Below are 21,971 nucleotides of genomic sequence, written 5' to 3' on the forward strand. Positions count from 1 at the left end.
CATGGGAGCAGAGGTCAGGTTCTTGGAGAGTACCTAAATTACTTTCACTAAATCCAATGACCATTAATGAGAGCTGGGTGCCAGATTTGACTCCTTCCGTCTAAGAATTAATGGGTTCATTACTGGCTAATAGTTAACAAGCTGAGAAATGTTCCACTGAACATGTGGCCAGGAGCATCAGAGGTTCAGTTACAAAATCAGCAAATGGCCAGTTCTCCCTGAGTTTTATATAGAATGAAAGTTCTGATCATTAAACTTTGTTCGGTGGGAAGGGTTGCCTGTGACCATCTGAAAACAAGGCACATGTCCACATTGTCTACTTGTGGATAGCAAGAGCCAGCTGAGAGTACCTTGGACAGAGCTAGCTTATTTTAAAGCTAGTTGACATATTCTTAGAGATCCCTGAAAATATGCTACAGGATCACCACTCCCAATATCATTTGTAACAGGTAAGATGTTCATTTTTATTTAATATGCCTCTGGTCTATCTGGCAGACCTCTTTCCCTATATGAGCCTCCTGGGCTTTGGGATCATGTGGAGAGGCCATGCGCTCAGTCCCGCCACCATCACAAGCATGGAGACATGGGAGAGGGACCTATAAATGAATGAATAAATAAAAACTTTTATTTTTATCCCACTTTTTGTGAAAACAATCAAAGCGGCGTACAGCATATTAAAAACATACAATGATACATACATATCGCCCCCTTCTTGGTGGCTGCCCCTAGACTCTGGAACTCCCTTCCCAGCGCAGCCAGAATAGCCTCCTTCCTGCTGTCCTTCCATTTTGAGACAAAGAGACAAAGATCTGTTTGTTCCAGCAAGCTTTTTAAAGAAAAGGCTTCAAACTGTTTCAAACTGAACTGTTTCAATTGCTTTTTGTCTTTTAATATCATTTTATCTTTTTAAGTGGGTAGAATTCAGAGAAATTGCCATGTTAGTCTGAAAAACAGGGGTATGCAAGGAAATCTTGTAGTACCTTCGAGATGCATGGATCTGAGCAACTAAACCATGTCCATGAAAGCGTATGCTACAACTTCTTTCACACAGCTAGTCCCAAAGGTGCTACAAGATCCCATTGAATACTGATCTCTTTTTAAGTGTAGTTCCAAAATCATTTCAATATTGTCAATAGTTTAATTCCATTTTAAAATCCACACTTTTGTGTGTCTTTTTAAAGCTGCATTGTTTTTTAAATTCTAAGATGCCTTTATTTTTGGATGTTATAACAACAACAACAACAACAACACTCATTCATAAATTGGAGGAGTGTTGACATTTTGAAAGCAGTTCACCCATAATAAATAGAAAGTGGCTTATGGGAAGAGGTCATCCCTATTTGCTCCCAAGAGGCGAAATCACAACAATGAAACAATAAACAAAACATGAATGAATGAAGAATAATACATTTACCATGCTAAAAGACTAAATACAGGGATACTGTTTCTGTGGGTATATCTAATATATCAACGCTATACTGAATAAAAAAAGCACCATAATATAATGGAATCTATATTGTTTTCAGTTTTGCACAATCCTGGTGCCAAGGAAGACAATCTAGAGAAGAAACTAAAATTGCTGGGAAATCTGTATCGTTCCAGCCATCTGCTCCCTTTCAGTGAGGTTTTCACTTAAATCCCACATCAAGATTGTCGCATGCATTTGTATATATAGTCCAATCCTTATGATAGTCTAGTATCAAGGCCAGCCTTGCCATTTGGCAGCATGATTTGGAATGTCATTAAAAGGGAGAAAGTGGTTACTTAACTTGTTACTAACATGTTTTTACTTCTAGAGGTGGGGAGAGATATTTGTAGGACTTTGCATGTAATCCATTTGACTCATCTAAATATTTCTCTTCCTTTTGAATTGAGCTTCAAAACAACAAAACCACTAAGAATAATTGTATTCCAAACTATTTTTTTCCTTAACGGCAAATATATGTTTAAAGGACCCAGGTTTCACTTTGGGATTACAAAACAGTTGTTATACTTATGGGGCAGATTCCTTTCGTGCCTAGATGGGGGATGCTAATCTTTCTCATTGGCAATAACTATAGTAGCCTATGCTGTCAGACACAGAAAAGGGAGAGATTGATCCATGTTGGTTCCACAGCTCTCACTGTTATTAATAAAAGTGGACAGAAAAGCATTATAGGCTGATCCCATTGGTCCATGTGGATGAAATGTGTTAAATGCTCCATATTGGCTATGACTGGTTGCTGAAATAAAGGCGGTGTTGAAATATCTATAGCGTGCCGGTTGTTGGTGTACACAATAGTGTGCATAAGGTATTGCACACAACTGGTAGTCAGGGCTGGCCCTGGCATTAGGAGGAGTGATCAGAGGTTTCATTAAAAGATAGGACATTCTAATTTAATTTATTTGTTGTTGTTTTCTAATTTAATTTATTTGTTATTATGCCTTCAAGTTGACTCTGACTTTTGGTGATTCTATCACAGGTTTTCTTGGCAAGATTTAGCCTGAGGAGGTTTCAATTAATCAATCAATGACTTTATTATAGCCAAAAGATCAGCAAATCAAAAATAAAATGATACATAAAATAAAATACCACATATAACAAGCTATTCTGGTTTTAAACATTTCTCCTCTGCAGGATGAACTGATGGACTTAGAGAGCAAGACAGAACAGGCCAGGTTTGAAATGATAATTTAGGATTGACTTAGGGTTGAAACAAACACACGGACTGACTTAATTAAAATGAATGAATTGCTGAATTAAAATTGGCCTTTCAATGTTTCAGCCCTACCTTCTTGCAGTCATCTTTGTCCAGGCAGATGTACTCAGATAAATGAAAGAGAAAAATATGTTCCCAGAATTGCAGTACTCTCTGAAATGTCCTCCCATTCTTGCTTCAATGTGCTAATCAATGGTAAATTGATTGCTCTCTTTAAGGAATCAGGACATTACTTGTCTGATTTGGCCAGAAATATCCCTGTATTGACTCTGAGATTCAACCTTGCATTTTCCATACCTTGACATCAGAGTGTCTGCTACTGTTTATTTCAACATGTCTATAAAAACAGGAGCTGAATATGGGAAGAGAATGCAAAATCAGATGCTAGATCTCAACAGTGAATGGCTAACTCTTTGAGCTTTACCTCACTAGCGAGATGCTGTGAGAAAACGGGAGATAAACAAGAGTTAATTTAAATTTGAATTTAAATAGAACTTGCAAATTCAGGAAGTTTATCACACTGAATTGCTGCTAAAATGAAATAACGCTAAATTAATCCACAGAAACCAGCAGCTTTTTAAATTTGGTTTGTTCCGAATTTAAAAAGCGGCTGGTTTTCTCCACTTTCATTGCAGATTAACTTCACATTATTTCATGTTAACTGTGATTTCGTGTGATAAACTTTGGGCATTTCCAGGTGATCTTTGCATTATATCACATTTAACTTCTGTTTTCCCATGGGATCTCGCTAGTGTGATAAACTCCTTTGTCATATTTACTCTTTACTCTAACGAAATGGGTGATATTAGAAAAAAAATATGACAGAGATAGCCATTCACTATTGAAATGTAGGACCTGATTTTGCATTCCCTTCCACATACTGGAATAAATAGTAGCTGTTCTGATGGATGCATAGCAATATTCATATGTTTTATTTTATAGCCCACAACACATTCACTGGCAGCCTTCCATCCAGTGACCCTACTTAGCTTCCAAGATCAGATGGGATCTGGTTACTTGAAGGTATTTAGGCTGTAAATACAGCACCAGCATAATTTCCCCTAATTATGAAGAAGCTACAACAATAAAATCCAAAGTTGAGTCACTGCCCCGCAATGATAGATATACTGATGACCCTTGAAACAAGTATCAAGAGGCACTTCTTAAAATTCATTCCTTATTGTACTCCTCTCTTATAAGCAGCCACAAAACAATGCCTATTCCATAAACCACTGGAAGCTTTAGAAAAGAAAGAGCCCTTCAGGAGAAACTGAGCCTGGAACATTGTGATCCTTTTTCTAACCGGGGCCAGCTTCATATTAAGCAAAATGAGACAACTGCCTCGGGTAGCAGTAACACAAAGAAGTGGGAGAAACCTACTAATTAAAATCAATTATGTTTGAATTAAATTGGAAATTTGCAGTCAAAATGAGACAAGTTAATTAAATGTCTTTCTTTCTTTTCTTTTTTTTTTACTAATGTGACTGTCCTAAATTGAAATTTCAGCATTAACATTTCACCAAAATTAATCGATTAATTAGATGAGCTACAATGCTTAAGAGCAATTATACTCCTGGTTGTTTAAGCCAAACTCTCTTCTACTTTTGCGAAATTACTGCTTGCTTTTTGTTGGTCCATCAGGGCTGGCGAACTGCAAGGTTTGGGCCAATGCTATTCAAGATGCTGGCCCATAGGCTGGAACTGGTCCACCAGCCATTACTTTCCAGTCACTTGAGAGTTTCCAAGAGAGAAAGAAAGTACTGTAGCCACTAGGCACAAATACGGTACTGAGGCATGGGATGATGAACTGCCACATCAAATAGCTTTGGAAGCACTGGTTTAGGTTACAAGACTCAAACTATAATTTTAAGAGTAATTCCGGTCTGATGAACTGGTTTTGGGGCTTTTCTGATTGCTAACCCCATCAATCTGTTAAAATAAGAAAAAATAACAAAGGAGTTTATCACACAGGAGTAATTTCTCTTAATTTTTGAATGAAAAGAGAGTGGGGCCAGAACACATTCACGTGAATTCACTAGTTCAGCGAATTTATGTGAATTCGAATTGTGTCCGAACTCACTCCCCATTGCCCAAAAATAGCTTGCCATTGTCTGAAATTGCGTGTGATCACCTTTCATGCAATAATGTGAAACCCCATGATTGCATTCGGACTGACTTCCCATTGCCCGAAATTGCGTGTGGTAGTCTATCATGCAATAATGTTAAACCCATGATTGCGTTCGGATTGCCATTGGATTATACTTCCAATTTCCCTTGTCTGATAAGATCCAGTGGTTCATACCCTCTTACATTTCACAGATGAAAACCAGAACATATGTGACCAAGCAACACAGAGTCAAAGATGACAAAGGTTATTAATCAGGAATAACAGATTTGCTAGAAAAGGCTGCAGCTGTTTGATTTGCTTGAGTCTACAGAGAAAAGCAAGAGTTTGCCCCCTCTCCTCTCCTCTCCCCCCTTCTGAGTGCAAACTATTATAATATGATTATTATTATATTTATTTGTATCCTGCTCTTTTCCCAGTCCTGGGACTCAGTAAGCTGAGGACAAAGTGTGAAAGGGAGAAGTGGCCAGAGAAACTGGAATATTTTAAGAGTAGTTGGAAAAGTAGGAGGACAAATGATGAATAGGGCCTGCCCTGACAAATTGAGACATTTGGAGGGTATGAATATAGATGACATTTTTCCATCTATATAAATTTATAAAATCTGGAGGACTTCAGAATATCTTTAAAATATCTGAATCCATGTGAAGTTAAACATTTCCCCATCTCAAAAAGAAAAGAAAAGAAAAGAAAGGAGAGAGGACAAGAAGTACCTTAAGAACAACTTTCTTTTCTACTACGCAGAACACTTTTTGATAATAAATACATATTACCAAATCGCTCTAATTCTACAAAATACAAGGATGCTTTAGTTTCTCCTAAAGCTTTGTTAAATATTTACTGAGATGTCTTGTACGGACATATTAAGATCTGTTCAATTTTAGTTGCCCCTGCAAAATTGTAGTGGAGGAAGAATCACTGCAAACCTGATTTGCTAAACCATGGTGATGGACTAGATAAGTTCAAAACACTGAAATGCATTACAAAAATTGATTTCAAAATATGGTTATTTAAAAAAAGAATGAAAACATAGTTAGAGTGTTGGATCCTGCTCCAGATCCCCACAGAGCCACTGAGGGACTTTTGTTCTCAATTGCCATCTAGTTGACTTTGGCCCAGAACAGATGAGCAAAAAGAAGCTGCTTCTGGCCACTTTGGAGGCATGTCATCAAATGACGCATGCCTCCAATGTGTCATGAAACCACCCCAAAGCCATGCCCTGGTCCTTTGGACCAGAGCAAAAAGGAGCTGGGATAATCCGGCTCCTGGCAGCATGGGTTGGGTCCTGCAGCTGCAGACTGCTTTCAGTATGGGCTTTGCGGTCAGCACGGACCCAATCTGCTTGTGACCAGAGCAGACTTGTGCTGCTCTTTCTCGCCTGTCTACTCTGGCCCCATGACTTATGGCGTCCAGAGAGAGATTGTGAATGAGAGACCTCCAAGTCACCCTATCATCAACATCCTTTGCTCAGGTTTGCAGACTCAGAGCCATGGCTTCCTCATGTTAGTTGATCTGCAATGCGCTCATCCTCTTTCCCTACTACCCTCCATTTTGTTGTTGCTAAGTGCTGTCAAATCAACTTTGGCTGATGGTGATCCTAAGAATGAGAGACCTCTCCAAGTCACCCCATCACCAAACCATCCTTGCAGGTCTTGCAGACTCAGGGCCATGGCTTCCTTGATTAAGTCTATCCATCTGGAATACGGTTTTCCTCTTTTCCTACTGCCTTCCATTTTGCCAAGCATTTTTATCCTTTCTTGAGAGTCACATTTCTTCTTAAAGTGTCCAAAATAGAACAGTCTCAGTCTAGCCATCTTGCCCTCTAGGGAAAGTTTAGACATGATTTGTTCTGTTGTTCACTGCTGTCAAATCGACTTATACTTCAGGCTTGATTTGTTCCAGGGCCCATTTATTTGTATTTTTAGCACTCCTCTCTTTAGAACTCTTCCCCAGCACCACATTTCAAATGGTTGTATTTTCTTCCTGTGTATGAGACAAAATTATTGACTGATGGAGGATCAGTCATAACTTATTAGCTTGATCTACCTGAAGGGAAAGAGTGGTAAGGACAATCATGCATGCTAACTTGAGTATATGGGAGGTGGGGAGGGTAATGCAGGAATATAAACATAAATAAGAAATAAGGAAATATGTCTTTTTCTCATCCACAAAATAACCTATGGAAGATTTCAGGGCAGTAATAATTACAAATATTGCTTACTGCCTCCAAATGGGGATTAAAAGTATTATAGAGCTTGCTAAGAAATTAATAAGTTATTCAGGTGTTTTGACAAATGCAAATGGCTACAGGGATATTTATTTTCTCAAGCCAACTTTTATTTGTGTCACGTCAATGGCCACTGCAATGGCCCTACAATTGTAACAAATACAATACCTACCAGTAAAATACAGTACCTACCAGCAGACATAAGCCATAAGAAATAACATGAACACAAAAGCTTGCAGCACTCCCCAAAAGTCATTCAAAATCAATCTCCAAACCACAAACCCCAAGATCCTGGAGGAAGAAGCCATGGCAGCCTTGGTTAAAGTTAAAGCTCAAACTGCTATATTTATGTAATGTGGAGCCCCCCCCCCCCAAGAGTTCTCCGTATGCACTTACTGATGCTCCGCTCCTGTCTTTAACATGGTTTTAATAAAGGCTCCTTTCTTTTCCTTTTATAAACTCCCCTAATAACCTTCTGTAGAAAGGGTGGTATAAAAATGGGGGGCGGGGAGGGAGAGAGATTTGGAAAGGTAACAGGCTTAATGTTTGGAAGGAAATTAATAAGCTAAATGTGCTACATTTTGTTTTCAATCTTTCCTGGCAGAGTTGCACAATGTCACTTTAAGATGAGAGCATAAGCCTTTTCATGGAAGCAGTAGCTGAATGAGACACCAAGATCATCAAGGCACAGCAACATTAATCTGACATAGACATATCAAGAACAGTGAAAGGAACATCTCTTGACCAGAAATATGTCGATGAATAATTCTCCAAATGTATTTTCAGACCCCAATCTGAATAGATTTCAGGTCAATGTAATTAATGAAAACCATGACTATACAACCCAGTCTCAGGGAGATTCAGACCCACAACATCATGAAGAGACATCTTTTGCCAATGATTCCAACAACAGACTCCGAATCAGCTACAGGCCAGGAAATCGAGAAGCATATGACAACTTCTTTCAAAATGGAGATTCTGCTAAAACAGATGGAAACTTTCACCCCTATGATACCCATAGCAACACATATTATTTGAAAACATTTGGCCATAATACACTGGACGCTGTACCTAAAATTGATTATTACCGAAACGCCGGCAGCCTCAGTGGGGCTAAAATGAACAGACCAAGCCTGATGGATATTCATGAACAGTTGGCAAAGGTATGTCCAAAAAAAAGGGGGGGGGACAAAAATAACTTTCATTTGCTCCTGTGGCAAGTTATTGGAAGTATAACCCATACAGCTTCACGTCAAAAGAGGTTTCAGACATGCAGCTTGACCCAGTTCATATTTGCCTAGATATAGGTCTTTGTGGGTTCACTGCACCATGGATATTGGAGCCACCAGCTACCGCTTTTCATTGTTCAGGTGGTCTTGCTCATATTTTTTGCAGACAGTTTGCATCCCCTGTCACATTCTATAAAGTCATCTGTGTTCCCAAGGAATCTCATTTATATAGCCCTCTGAAAAGCCAACAAAGCTGAATACTTATTACTATTATTATTATTATTATTATTATTATTATTATTATTTAAAATGTTGTTTAGAACATTGCAGTGTCTTCTGGTTCAGTTGACAAATTCACCAAAGCAGATGTAAATGGATTGGAAGCTGAGATCAACAAGGACGAAGAACTCAAGGGCGGCTTTGTGAAATTTGGATGGGTGAAGGGTGTCCTGGTGAGAAAAATTTATCTTGTGGTTGTTTTTGTAAATATGATGAAGTTCTGATGCCATAATATAAAAGACTGAACTATGTACCAGATAAAATCATCTATTGAAACCTTGTTATCCACTGCGAGTTTGGTTCCAGGTCCCACCGTATCTTGGATGTTAAAGCCCCATTAAATATAACGGATAATAAAATGGTGACCCTTATATAAAATGTATATATATAGTATATTTTAAAGCCATGGATGCTTGAATCCATTGATAAAAAAATCCAGAGGGTTGACTGTATTTTAAATAACTGCATAGATGCTTGTAGTAGGTTCACTTGCTATGGTTAATATATCACATTTTCAGTTTTTGCAATGAATATTTATAGGGCTGCTTTAGATTAATACTTGAAAGTTATATTTTGGTTTTTAATATTTTTTTGAAGCCCAAAACATGCTAGAGTTTGAAATGTCAATCTTTCACGTATTGTTATAGTTCCTCCAGGCTTCCTGCTATTTTTAGATATTATTGTATATAGGTATGTTTACTTTTATTTTGTACTCTTTCTGCTTACTGGCTTTGTGATATATTTCATCTAACCTAATGATCTTTAAGACCATAGAGCTTGGCTTTCCCAAGCTATTGCCCTCCAGGTGTGTTGTCCTGCGACTCCTATAATCCTCAGCTAGTTTAGCTACAGAAGGCTATCTCCAAACATATTAAATCAATGAGAGATCTTGTAGCACCTTTGAGACTAACCAAAAGAAAGAAATTGGCAGCATGAGCTTTCATGCTGTCAATTTCTTTCTTTCAATTAATTTCAAAGGTGCTACAAGATCTCTTTACATACTGATTCTACAGACTAACACAGCTATATGTTTGGATATTAAATCAATATTACTTGCATTGTGCAGCTGCATGGTGATGCAGTTGTCTTTGTTTAATGTTTAGGTGAGGTGCATGCTGAATATCTGGGGCGTGATGCTGTTCATTCGCCTTTCCTGGATTATTGGTCAAGCAGGAATTGGTATGCATTTTTAAAGGTTTTTTTTTATTACTGTATGACGGAAAAACACAAGTGACTTTCCAGAAACACAATTAATCTTTAAACTGAAGTGTGTATTGGCATATGGTACATATTCATTCTCTCTAGCTTATATCCAAAGGCAACGTTAACTCAACCAACACTGGAATTTTCCAGAACCTTCATCAAAGTGCAACATAGCATCACCCAAATCTAGCAATGTGCTTCATTGCCATTGAGGTCAAAGGGATTTATTACAGCTGCTTTGCAATGCAGAAATAATGTAGTTTGATACTGCTGTAACTGCCATGGCTCAATGCTATGGATTTCTGGCATTTGTAATTTGTTGTGGCACCAGAGCTCTCTGGCAAGGAAGGCTAAATTATCACAAAACTACAAATCACAGAATTCCATAGCACTGAGTGATGACAGTTAAAGCAGCGTCAAATGGCATTGTTTCTGCAGTGCAGATGCAGCCTATGTAGCCCCAACCCACCTGGATAGAACATATTGAATAATTTTGTATAGGTCCGAGAGATATTACTGAGCTGTCCAAAAGCAAATCCCTCAATTGATTCTGGATTCACAAATGCATTAAAAGGAAAAGAGCTCAAACGTAACATGCATTTTTCCCCCTGAAATTCATCTTTGTTTTGAGAAACCTGGTATCTTTCAAAGGAGGAGACATTTGAATAATGTCAGAAATTGTGAGACTGATCAGGACTAAAACTTTAAGATGCTGACTATCAGACTGTGCATAAGGGGTTAGTCATAATTCTACTCCTAAGACATATATATATATATATATATATATATATATATATATATATATATTTCCCAATGCAAATCTCATCAATCAAAAATTCAGTGCAGCGCTGTCAGCATGTACTGTACACAAATCAAAATTATGTGTCTTAAACTATGAAAGCCAGCATGGTACAATGGTTAGGTGTTGTACTAGGACCCTAGACCAGGGCCTGAATCAGACATGGAAACCTACTGGGTGACCTTGAGCAAGTCATGTGCAACCTCAGAGGAAGGAAATGTCAAAAACAAATATTTCCAAGGAAATCCTGTAATAGGTTCATCTTAGGTTCACCATAAATCGGAAATGACTTGAAGGCACATTGCAGCAACAAACCTTAAACTGCATATGTGTCTTTTTAACCACACTTTAAAAATTCATGAAGGGGAATTCTGGAGGGGGTGGAATTATGTTTGAGGGTGTAATTCCCCCCCCCCACTCTCTTAGCTACACTCTTGAACTAAACCCTTGCCCACACACGAATACTCATGCCAGTTTAATTTTATTTAGGTTTACTAAATCACTTCTTTGTCAGAATTAGATTCTTTGAAACAATGCAAACCATTTTCCCCATGATGGATAAGAAGCACATAGCAATGGAATGTTAACAAGGGCCAGCCAAGACAGTTCTACTTTAACTGTGATGGTTGCATACTATAGAACCTGAGGTCCATAGTTTGGTGACGCACTACTGGCTAAGAATTCTAAATGTCCCTCCTTAAACTGCAAATCCAAGGATCCCATAGGAGGGAACCAGTGACGGAACTTGGGTTGGTGTTACGTGGTGTGGTAATTTATGGTGTGACCCTTATGGATTGTATGTAAGTGTCGCTGCTGCTGCTAGGCAGAAAGAGCAGCCAAGCCTGGGCAGAAAATGAGGCACAGAACGAAGGAATTTACACCTCCACTCTTCTTTCCTTCCTGCCTGGGCACAAGCTTCCATGGCACACTGGTGTCACTAGAGTGATTATTGTGTCACCTGGTGCAACCTGCACCCCCCAGGCTGCCTAGTGATGCCTCTGGATGGAACCACAGCAGGCAATGTGGAAACATAGTGTTATAATTGTGAAGTGTGAATGGGCCCCTAGTTTGCTTCTGCTTCACTTGAAGGAGGAATATTTTCATCATTATCCTCCAACATTTCACACAAATGTAAAACAGAACACATGTGACCAAGTAATATCTGTGTGGCCAAGTTGTTAATGAGGAAGATCGCAAGCTAGGAGACGCTATAGCAGTTTGTTTTTGTCTGAGCTTCATAGAAAGGGCAAGATTCTGTCCTCTCCTCTCCTCTCCTCTCCTCTCTGCTAAGTGAGTGGAAACTACTTTTACACTTTGGAACATTGGGGCTCAATAGATGGCCCCTAAGGGGTGGCTCCATGCCACCCCTTTCCTCACTGGATCAGGGCCGCAGCAACTACACACTGTGGCCCCAATCTGGCCTTTTTGCAGCACAAAAAGAAGCTGCAAAAAACAGCTCCTTTTTGACCCCGTGGAAAGGGCACCCTAGCTGTGGTAGCGGCAGCTTTTCCCCACTTCTTCAGCGCAGTGCATGTAAGCGCTGTGCCTAAAATGCAGCACGACAGCACCTGCCATCTGGTCAGGCAGGCGGTGTGGGGGTGGAACATGGCAGGCATGTGGACCCCATGCCACCACTCTGGCCCAAGTCTGTATAGTCTGTCAGTTTGCAGCAATTGAAGTCAGCTGAGGATGAAGAGGGAAAGTAAGAGAGGGAGAGAGAAACTTGGACAGTATAAGAGGAGCTAGAAAAGTCAGCTGAAAGAGGATTAATTGGGACTGTCCCCATTGAATTGGGACATTTGGAGGGTATGCCATATTAACCTCAGCATATCTTTTTTTCAAGAAACTTCAAGATTTTCCCCCCCCAACGTTTTCTGGATTCATTTGTGAATTGTTTGGAAATCTCCCTGTGTAATTGGATTTGGAAACCTTAAAAGAATCATTTTTATGGAGAAGAATGGACAGGCAAGAAACCTGCTGAAATAAATAGAGGGGGAAGTGGGAAGCTTTGCCCATTTATGCAGCCTTACATGTTTGCGCCTGGCACTGTGTTTGACAAAGGGGGTGCTTGCTGACTTTATGATGCATAACAAATGAGACCTTGCAGCTGGAAGCACATATAACTGTATGCCTTGCCATGAAAACTCTGCATCTTAACATTGCCAAGATTTTGCTCTGGGGTTTCATGCAAAATTAGTTTCTTTTTTTTTAAGGGCAATTTAGTAAGTTATTGCCACCACCAAGAAGTATTACTTTGTTCCAAGGTATGAAAATAGCCATGAGCAAGAGTCATTCATTTTAATGTTATTTAATGTCCTTCTAACTGGAGTTTTAATCTAAACTTTAATCAGAGCCTGGCACTACTTTATAACAAGAGCAGTGACAATGGCCATTTTTCACATTTAATTCTGAAGTTATCATTTATTAATAATCAGAAATCTGAGTGTGCTTTCACCTAACCTCTCCTCATGCACAACAGAGGAGCAAAGTTGCTCTTTGCTGTATTGTCCAGGCTCAGACACTCCCAGACAACTATGTATGACTATAAGAACTGAACATAGCAGGCACATGTAAAATCCTTTGGGTGAGATCCAGTTGAGTCTTCACACTGACAGAATACTGTCACCAAATGTCAGTCAAGATAGAGTCCCTTTCCTATGCATCCATCATGCACCCACAATATCATATAATCATAGAGATGGAAGGACCCCAGGGAACATCTATTCCCACAGTGCGCAGCTGTGATAAGCTAGGGAGCCACATGAGCCCACCAGACAACCTTGAAGGGCACACACCACACTGCAGCTCCACAAAAAATATAACTATAAATATAAGAATGGCCCCTAAATGCCCCTAACACCTTCTAGGGGGTATGTGGGGAATTTCTGCCATGTTCTGGCCCCTCTCAGACCATTTTAGCCCAAGAGAGGCATTGTTTCAAAACAGGATGTCACCAGAAGTCATTTCCAGCTTATTCTGATTTTTCTGTATATAAAAAAAGTTCTCCTCTGGGCATAAAACTTCCAAACAACTTATATAACCAATAAAAGATACAGACAAAATAAGGAGGAGGGAAAAGGGAGGAAAGAGAGAGGAATCTATGCAGCATTAGTGATGAAAAGGTTCTTCCAATAGCAGTAGGAGTCTGGATGCTAATTTACCATGTCACTTTAGATAACAGTTTTGGAAAATCATTAAGAAGTTACATTTTTCATCTTTTTATTGCTGACAGGTCTTGGAGTTATCATAATCCTCCTTGCTGTCTTGGTCACTTCCATTACTGGCTTATCAACTTCTGCAATAGCAACTAATGGTTTTGTTCGTGGAGGTAAAACTCTTTAGGGTATTTTTTCCTCATGTCCAAAAATAGTTTCTTATGGGTTAGAGAATGAGGTTAGAGTCAAAGTTTCCCCATTCTAAAATAAAAGTACAGTGGACAGGAGTGCCAAAGGAATCAGAAGGTGAGTCATACAGTCAATAATGTTACTCATATATAAAGAATTGATTCATAATCTTCATATGAATCGCAAAGTCTAGTTCAGTTCATGACTGCCTGAGAATGATGGTGGACTGGAATCAACGTTTTCTTGGAGATACTACCTTCCATCATTAAAAAGAAGCATTGCAGGTTGTGTTTTGGAAGATTGCAGGTTGTGTTTCCTTGAAGGAATTGGACACGAAGAACCTCATCCCTTCATCCTTGATGAAGGTCACAGGATGCTTTAACTTGTTTTTCACTCTCTTAATGTTTATCTACACAAAGTCTTCTGAGGATCTGGACAATTATTTCTGATATGCAGCTTCAACATCCAGTGCCTTGCAGGTATTTTCTTTGTCTTTGATAAATTAGTACATTCCAGGTATTTACAGATCCAGACTGTCTTCCTTTCCTCTCCAAGAATGGAAGTGGCTTCTTCCTAGAGGATGGCAGCTTCCTGTTAGAGGATTTAATTACAAATGATAAGAACAAGGTATTTGGGTCAATTGTTTTTTTGGAATTTTTTTTCCAGGTCTTGGAGTCATAGTTATTTGCCTGAGTGTGGTAGTCACAACTTTAACAGGTATCTCCATGTCTGCCATATGTACAAATGGAGTTGTAAGAGGAGGTGAGTCAATTTCACATTCATATATAGATTTCTGCGAAAACAATTATTTGTTTGAGTCAACTGAGCCAAATATATTCATATTATCCACTGGGATTTGGTTCCAGGACCCTGTGTGGATACCAAAATCTGTGGGTACTCAAGTCCTATTATATACAATTGCATAGTAAAATATAGTATAACATGGCACAATCAAGATTTGCTTTTAGGGATGTATGTATCTTGAATATTTTGAATATTTTCAAGCAGTGGATGCTTGCATCCATGGATAAAGAATTTTTGGGTAGGGAGGGCCAACTCTACAGGTTTGCAGTACAGACAGGCAGATGCAGATTAAATAGAGGGACAACGTTCCCTATTGTCAAATAGGTCATTTCAAAGGCTATAGAATTGCCACTGTTTGTGGCAAGGTGCTCATGTACTGACATAATCAGCAACTATTTAGTCTGTTGGTGCATTTTATTTATGTGCCTTCCATGGTGACATGCTCTGATCTGGATTGGAAGCACTGATACTTGGACATAGTCCTGTCTTGAAATACAAGAAGGCTCTTCTGTTGAGACTTTTGAAACTTTATGTTCACCACCATTTGGAGATTCTATGAATGCTTGACATATAAAGATTAATGAAGGGCAAGATGGCAAAATCTTTTGAATTTTCATTCATTCCAAATCATGTGTATTTATTCCTTTAAAAACCCTTCCCCATTCGCTGTCCTCCAGATGTTTTGAATTTCACGTTCCACAAGCCATGCATGGCCAATGGCCAGGGATGCTGGAACTGGTAGTATGAAACATCTGGAGAGAACAAGTTGGGGAAACCTGTGTTTGTATCCAAATGATGGTTTTAACACTATCAGACAAGCTTTCCCCACCACAAGGATGTCTATGACGCTTTCTGCCATAGCCTATTCAACACAGTAATGCCTGCTGCTTTCTACTTCTCCAAACCTATATTTAAGTAATAATAATAAATAATAAAGTTTTTATTTTTATCCCGCTCCTTCCCAAGATCAGGGCAGCTCACAACATACATTAAAACAATATGAATACAGTACAGTACAGTACAATAAAAAACAATCAAACAAATAAATAAAATAACAAGCTAAAAGCCCCATTAGCCCAACCTCTTGGCCACGGAAGAGGAGGGAGGCCCACAGGATTTTACTCGGGGAATGCTTGTTGGAACAGAAAGGTTTTTAAATCCTTTCTGAATTGGGCCAGGGAGGTTGATGAGCGGAGCTCAATGGGCAGCGTGTTCCAAAGGGCCGGGGCGGCGATGGAGAAAGTCCTCTTCATGGTGGAGGAAAACCTGGCCCCAGGCACCTTCAGTAATTGCTGCCCAGATGTTCTGAGGGTGCGGGACAGAATATACGGGGAGAGACGGTCCGTCAGGAATCCTGGGCCCAAGCCATTTAGGGCTTTATAGGTAATCACCAACGCCTTATATTGAGCCCGGAAGCGGATGGGCAGCCATGGAGATCTTTCAGCACAGGTGTTATATGGCTGGCCCTGGAAATATGGCCACAAACACTCCTAAGTGAGAAGTGTATGAGAAACTACCTTCAAGTTTAGATTTTTAAAAATATTTGCAAGAAGGTTTCTGGCTTTAATCCATTAGATTTTAAATTGTTTAATTTGTTTTTCATTGCAATTAGGTTTCAATGTTGCTGGGAAGGCTTATGGATTTTTCTTATTACATTCTCCTCTCATCTGTCTTTTAAAGGGTTCAAGTTAGCATACCTGGTCTCACTGTTCCAAAGTGCCATTTTATTCCCACCAAAATCCCTGAGAGATAGGCAAGGCTCACAGTAATGAGCCTGAGCTCATCCACTGAGATTTTTGGGCAAAGGGAGGATTTGAATCTGTGTCTCTCTGGGGTGAAGCAGACAGGCCAGAATCTGATCCTGCCATGATCATTCTGGGACCGCAGTGTCCAGATGGCCAACTGCTGATGCGGGTCACCATTGCAGTCTCAAGTGGGCCACTGGCAGGAGTAGATTAGATACGCTCCTTTTGCCAGTGGCTTCCGGCCATATTATATATATTATATCAAGGGCTGAACAAACTGCTTGGATTACAATTCATAGAATCATAGAATCATAGAGTTGGAAGAGAACCAAGGGCCATCCAGTCCAACCCCTTTCTGCCATGCAGGAACTCTAAATCAAATCATCCCCGACAGATGGCCATCAAGCCTCTGTTTAAAGACCTCCAAAGAAGGAGGCTGCACCACTCTCCAAGGAAGTCTGTTCCACTGTCAAACAGCCCTTACTGTCAGGAAGTTCCTCCTAATGTTGAGCTGGAATCTCTTTTCCTGTAGTTTGCATCCATTGTTCCAGGTCCTGTTCTCTGGAGCAGCAGAAAACAAGCTTGCTATCCAATTGTGTAATATTACAACTTTGTGAGACAAGAGGATTACTAGGGGTTAGTATCATATTGAATATCAAACAGTATAAAAGTTGAACTGTTTACAGCTAAGCATAGGGTCCTACATCCCTTTTCAATCACTAGGGACCGTTCAACGTCACTAACACTTTTCAAATGCTGAAACTGACACTATGCTTTGCTCACAGGTGGAGCTTATTACCTCATTTCCAGAAGTTTAGGACCCGAGTTTGGAGGCTCCATCGGTCTCATCTTTGCCTTTGCCAATGCTGTGGCAGTAGCTATGTACGTTGTTGGGTTTGCAGAAACAGTGGTGGAACTCCTCAAGGTAATGATGATCCATTGCATGTGGTTACGCTGAGGGACCTTGGTTAATAAGGTTTTATGTGTAATGATCACCTGTCTAATAAATGCGTTAAGTGGCAGCCTTATTCAGGAATTAGGACTCTATAAACGTATCATAAATTCTAATTCGTAAGAGTTCCCTTCTCTACTACCAGGCTGGGAAAATGCTTCTTACAGGGCTGTAACTTTCAAAATTACTAAAGAGAATTAGAGTTCTAATTAGCCAACCAATAATCTTGATAACTGAAGTCCAACCAGCATAAGAAATGTGAAACTCAAGGCTCATTACCCACGGAATGTGAAGAATCCCTCTTTAGCCATTCTCTTTCATTTAATGTGGCTGCTAGGGCAATCTTGCAAAAAAATAGATCCTTAATCATTTTTTTCTTCCCTTTTTTCCCTCCAGAGCAGTAATGCTATAATGGTAGATGCAACCAACGATATCAGAATAATAGGTGCCATAACCGTAGTACTACTTTTGGGGATTTCTGTGGCTGGTATGGAATGGGAAGCAAAGGTAAATATCAACAGCGGCAGCAGCAGCAGCAATACAAATTGGGGGGAAATGGAATAAAATTGCCATAAATAGGATCACAACACCACAATTACAAAAATTGACACTATTTGGAACATTAACAAATACAGAAGGGAAGGGTCTCAGCCAACTACACAAAACCCAAAAAAGCACATCATAAATACATAAACAAAATGCAGAAAAATATTATAAAATAGACTTCATTGAAGCATAATGAAATCCTTAACATTGTGTAGATGTACAAAGTCTAATTTGTTTCTCCTTGTTATAAGAAGGAATTAAACTGTATGTCTGCAAACTGTTATAGACTTCATTTATTCTGTACTTGCTTCCTTTGTTACATTATGTTCTAAGATAGTGTTCCATGTATCTTAATGCTCTTGTTTTAATTTTTAAAATTTCTTGTGGGAGTGTCCCATACATGTTCATATTTTGGTTGTAAATTGGGGTATTGCATTCAGTTTTGTGTTTTTGTACTCTTGTTTTTGTTAATAACCATAAGGGATTAATTAGGTCGAAGCAATTCTTTATTAGAGCAATTCGCTGCTTTAGGAGAAATATATGCATTGTATGTAGTTCCCTAATGAAGCAAGTACAGTGGCCTCTTGGTATCCTGGACCCTTGTGGATACCAAAATCTGTGCATGCTTAAGTCCTGTTAAACACAGTGGCATAGTTAAATGGTGTCCTTTATATAAAATGGCAAAAATCAAGTTTTGCTTTTTGGATTTTTAAAAAATATATATGTTCACACTGTGGGTAGTTGAATCTGTTGAATGCAGAATCCAGGGATACAGATGCCCGACTATAGCAGTTTTGGGACGGCCACAAGGAAAATGGTGCCAGGGCAAAGGGTTTAGCCCAGTGATGGCAAACTTATGGCATGCGTGCCAGAGGTGGCACTCAGAGCCCTCTCTGCGGGTACATGTGCCGACGCCCCAGCACAGAGTTTGCCAGAGTTTGTTACTAGAAAGCCAAAGGGACACGGCACTTTGCAATAAATAAGTGGGGTTGGGGTTGCAGTTTGGGCACTCGGCTTCTAAAAGGTTCACCATCACTGGTTTAGCCTCTTTCTCCTTACAATGGTCACAGACCAAAGAGCATGCCTGCACACATAGTTGATGTGTACTGAAATTTCAGAGGTGGGCCATCCAATCCCAAATCTCCAGATTTAGTTAGATATTATTATCACAATGTGTCAGCCATTGTTAACCAGGCAAGTAAAGAGTTGAAGGTGGCGAAGTTCATAGCCATGCCTTTGAGAAAGATGCTCATACTTGGAACTTATTTGTATTAATAGGACTTAAAACAGGATTACCTTTCTCAAAATTTAGGCCCAAAAACTTTTATAAGAGCTACAAAAATCACACCACTTTGGGATGATAGAACTAAGATGCCCAATGAGTAGGAAAAAATGGATGGATGGATGGATGGATGGATGGATGGATGGATGGATGCTGAAAGCAATCTCCTTTCAAAAATATTTTCTTTCCTTTATAGGCCCAAGTTGTTCTTCTAGTTATCCTTCTTGTTGCTATCGTAAATTTCTTCATTGGGACCGTCATTCCAAGCAACAATGAAAAGAAGGCAAGAGGATTTTTTAATTATCAAGGCAAGTGTTTGTTTTTCCGTAGTCTTACAGATAAGGAGAGCTTATCTAGTGTGAATACCTGTGAACTCTTATCTGTGATATACAATGTGTGCAAATGCTGATGTCTTGTAATTTACTTGACTATAGAGGTATCCATCCACTTCAAAGCAGTGGGACAAGTCCATGTTGCCATATTGTTCATCAGCTGCAACCTCATTAAAGTTACAGAATACTGTGCCTAAGCCTGCATTTAGGCAATTGACTTGAAACTTATAACTACCACTTGACCTTTTTCTTCAGTGAGTGACAATACCTAGCTGATGTAAAAGATTCTGGATCTATAGTTTTTGGTGGGTTTTTCTCTGAAGATGCCAGCCACAGATGCAGGTGAAACGTCAGGAATAAATTATTTCAGAATATACTCACATAACCTGAAAAACCCACAAAAAACTATGGATGTTGGCCGTGAAAGCCTTCGACTTCACATTCTGGATCTGTTTGTGTCCCTGCCATGCTATTTTTGTGTTGAGACAATACAAGCCCACTTACTCCAAATAATAGCAATGGAATTTAAGCAAACTGCATTAAAATCTAAATTATATTCCTTCTAATGAGACTTCATCATGTTTGCATTTTGTTCTTCCACTGATAACCTGTTCACCTCCAGAACCTTGTCCAATACCTTATGTTCCATTTCCTTCTAATGCAAACATATCACAGGACTATTATTTGAAACTTTTCTTTGGAAGTTTCTTCAGAGGGGGATTGCCATTGCCATCCTCTGAAGCTGAGACTTGTCCATGTTCATCCAGTGGGGTTTCTTGGCTGAGCCAGGATTTGAACCATGGTCTCCAGAGTCATAGGCCAATGCTCAAACCCCTACACCATACTGATCTTTCAGTCTACATGGAAAGTTGCTAAAATTAAGCATTTTTGCTCATGCTTCTGTAGAAGGCTTCTCCAAGATAAAGACTGAGAGAAAGATCTTGTGATGCATAACCTATTCACTTCAGATAGCATCACTAATATAGCCTTGAAACATCACAGAGATTTATGTCTTGTCTTTTCCAGCCTCAATATTTGCAGAAAACTTTGGACCGGAATTCAGAGGCGATGAAGGCTTTTTCTCTGTGTTTGCCATTTTTTTCCCTGCAGCCACTGGCATCCTTGCTGGAGCCAATATTTCTGGAGATCTGGAGGTATGTATATTTTCAGACTGCACATTGCTATATTACAACACTGCTAGATTTAAATGGTAACAGTTTTAATTATACTGGAACATATTTACAGCTACTGTCATATCAAAAGAAGAAGACTACTAGGAATGGGAAGGGCAGCATGAAAGAACCAGACAAGATCTTAAAGTGTAAAGATACACAACAGAGCACTAAAGTCAGAATCTTCCAAGCCATTATATTCCCCATCACCATGTAAAAATGTGAGATTTAACAGTGAAGAAAATTAATAGAAAGAAAATTAACTCATTTGAGATGTAGTGGTGGAGAAGTGTGCTGAGGATACTGTGGACAGCCAAAAAGACAAACAGATGAGTCCTTGATCAGATCAGGCCTGAACTCTCTCTGGAAGCCAAGATGACAAAACCTTGGTCACATCACGAGAAGGCATGACTCAGTATCAGTCAATCAATGTTTATTGATTAGCCCTTTGGCCATATCAAAATAACACAAAAGCAGATAAAACACGCCATAAAATTCTACAGAAGTTCTATAGAAATTAGAAAAGGCTAAATATAATCTAAAATATGAATAAAATACCATACAGATACCTTGTGAATGCCATACAATTTAAGTACAAAACCCATAAATGAAACAAAATTATAAAACTTGATTATAAAAATCTATATAAAAGATTCAAAGTACAAAAATGGGTAAAATAGGGAAGAGGGAAAAACAGCTTTAAAAGGATAGTACATAAAACAAAAGACATTTCAAAATTCCTCATCACTTCTACAGTTGACCCCAATTGTCCCCACATATCTAGCTCTCAACTGTATTGCTTTACATAGAAACTGAGCTGTGGTCATAAATATTTTTGAATCTTGACCACTCATGAAGTATGAAGTTCTAACATGAGTATCCCAGAGCACCGATCGCTTGATATAGGGACCAAAATACTGGTCTCTTTCCGGTTGGTACAAATTACACTTAAATAGAATATGAGCTAAATCTTCAATCTCTTGTTCTCCAAAATACAAGTTTGTGCATGACTCAGTAGAAAATGCAATGATGTTAGGGAAGGTAGAAGGCAGAGAGGAAGACCATACACAAAATGGTTAGGCTTAATCGGGGAGGTTCCATAAGGACCTAAGCAGAGCAATGGAGAACAGGGGGTCTAGGAAATGCCTCGCCCTTAGGGTCCCCATGAATCACGACTGACTCAAGGGCAGTTAACAACCACAAGTCATAGCATAAACACACAGGGCAGTCCTA

General features: G+C 39.3%; 1 protein-coding gene across 2 annotated transcripts in view; it reads left to right on the forward strand.

Moving 5' to 3' along the window:
* The first annotated feature begins 356 nt into the window (after window positions 1-356).
* SLC12A1 (solute carrier family 12 member 1) overlaps window positions 357-21,971 on the forward strand; it is a 67,446-nt gene continuing 45,831 nt past the window's right edge. The window contains exons 1-9 of one of the 2 annotated variants that reach the window (XM_042477176.1): window positions 357-449; window positions 7,656-8,214; window positions 8,601-8,732; window positions 9,663-9,738; window positions 13,794-13,889; window positions 17,240-17,379; window positions 17,803-17,913; window positions 19,431-19,542; window positions 20,593-20,720. In XM_042477176.1, coding sequence (XP_042333110.1) covers window positions 7,804-8,214; window positions 8,601-8,732; window positions 9,663-9,738; window positions 13,794-13,889; window positions 17,240-17,379; window positions 17,803-17,913; window positions 19,431-19,542; window positions 20,593-20,720 — 1,206 coding nt within the window. In that variant the 5' untranslated portion in view covers window positions 357-449; window positions 7,656-7,803. Of the gene's footprint in view, window positions 450-7,655; window positions 8,215-8,600; window positions 8,733-9,662; window positions 9,739-13,793; window positions 13,890-14,571; window positions 14,668-17,239; window positions 17,380-17,802; window positions 17,914-19,430; window positions 19,543-20,592; window positions 20,721-21,971 lie in introns of both variants that reach the window. The other variant, XM_042477175.1, reaches the window with a different exon arrangement.

Source organism: Sceloporus undulatus, chromosome 6 (genome assembly GCF_019175285.1).
Source record: "Sceloporus undulatus isolate JIND9_A2432 ecotype Alabama chromosome 6, SceUnd_v1.1, whole genome shotgun sequence".
NCBI classification, from domain to species: domain Eukaryota; kingdom Metazoa; phylum Chordata; class Lepidosauria; order Squamata; family Phrynosomatidae; genus Sceloporus; species Sceloporus undulatus.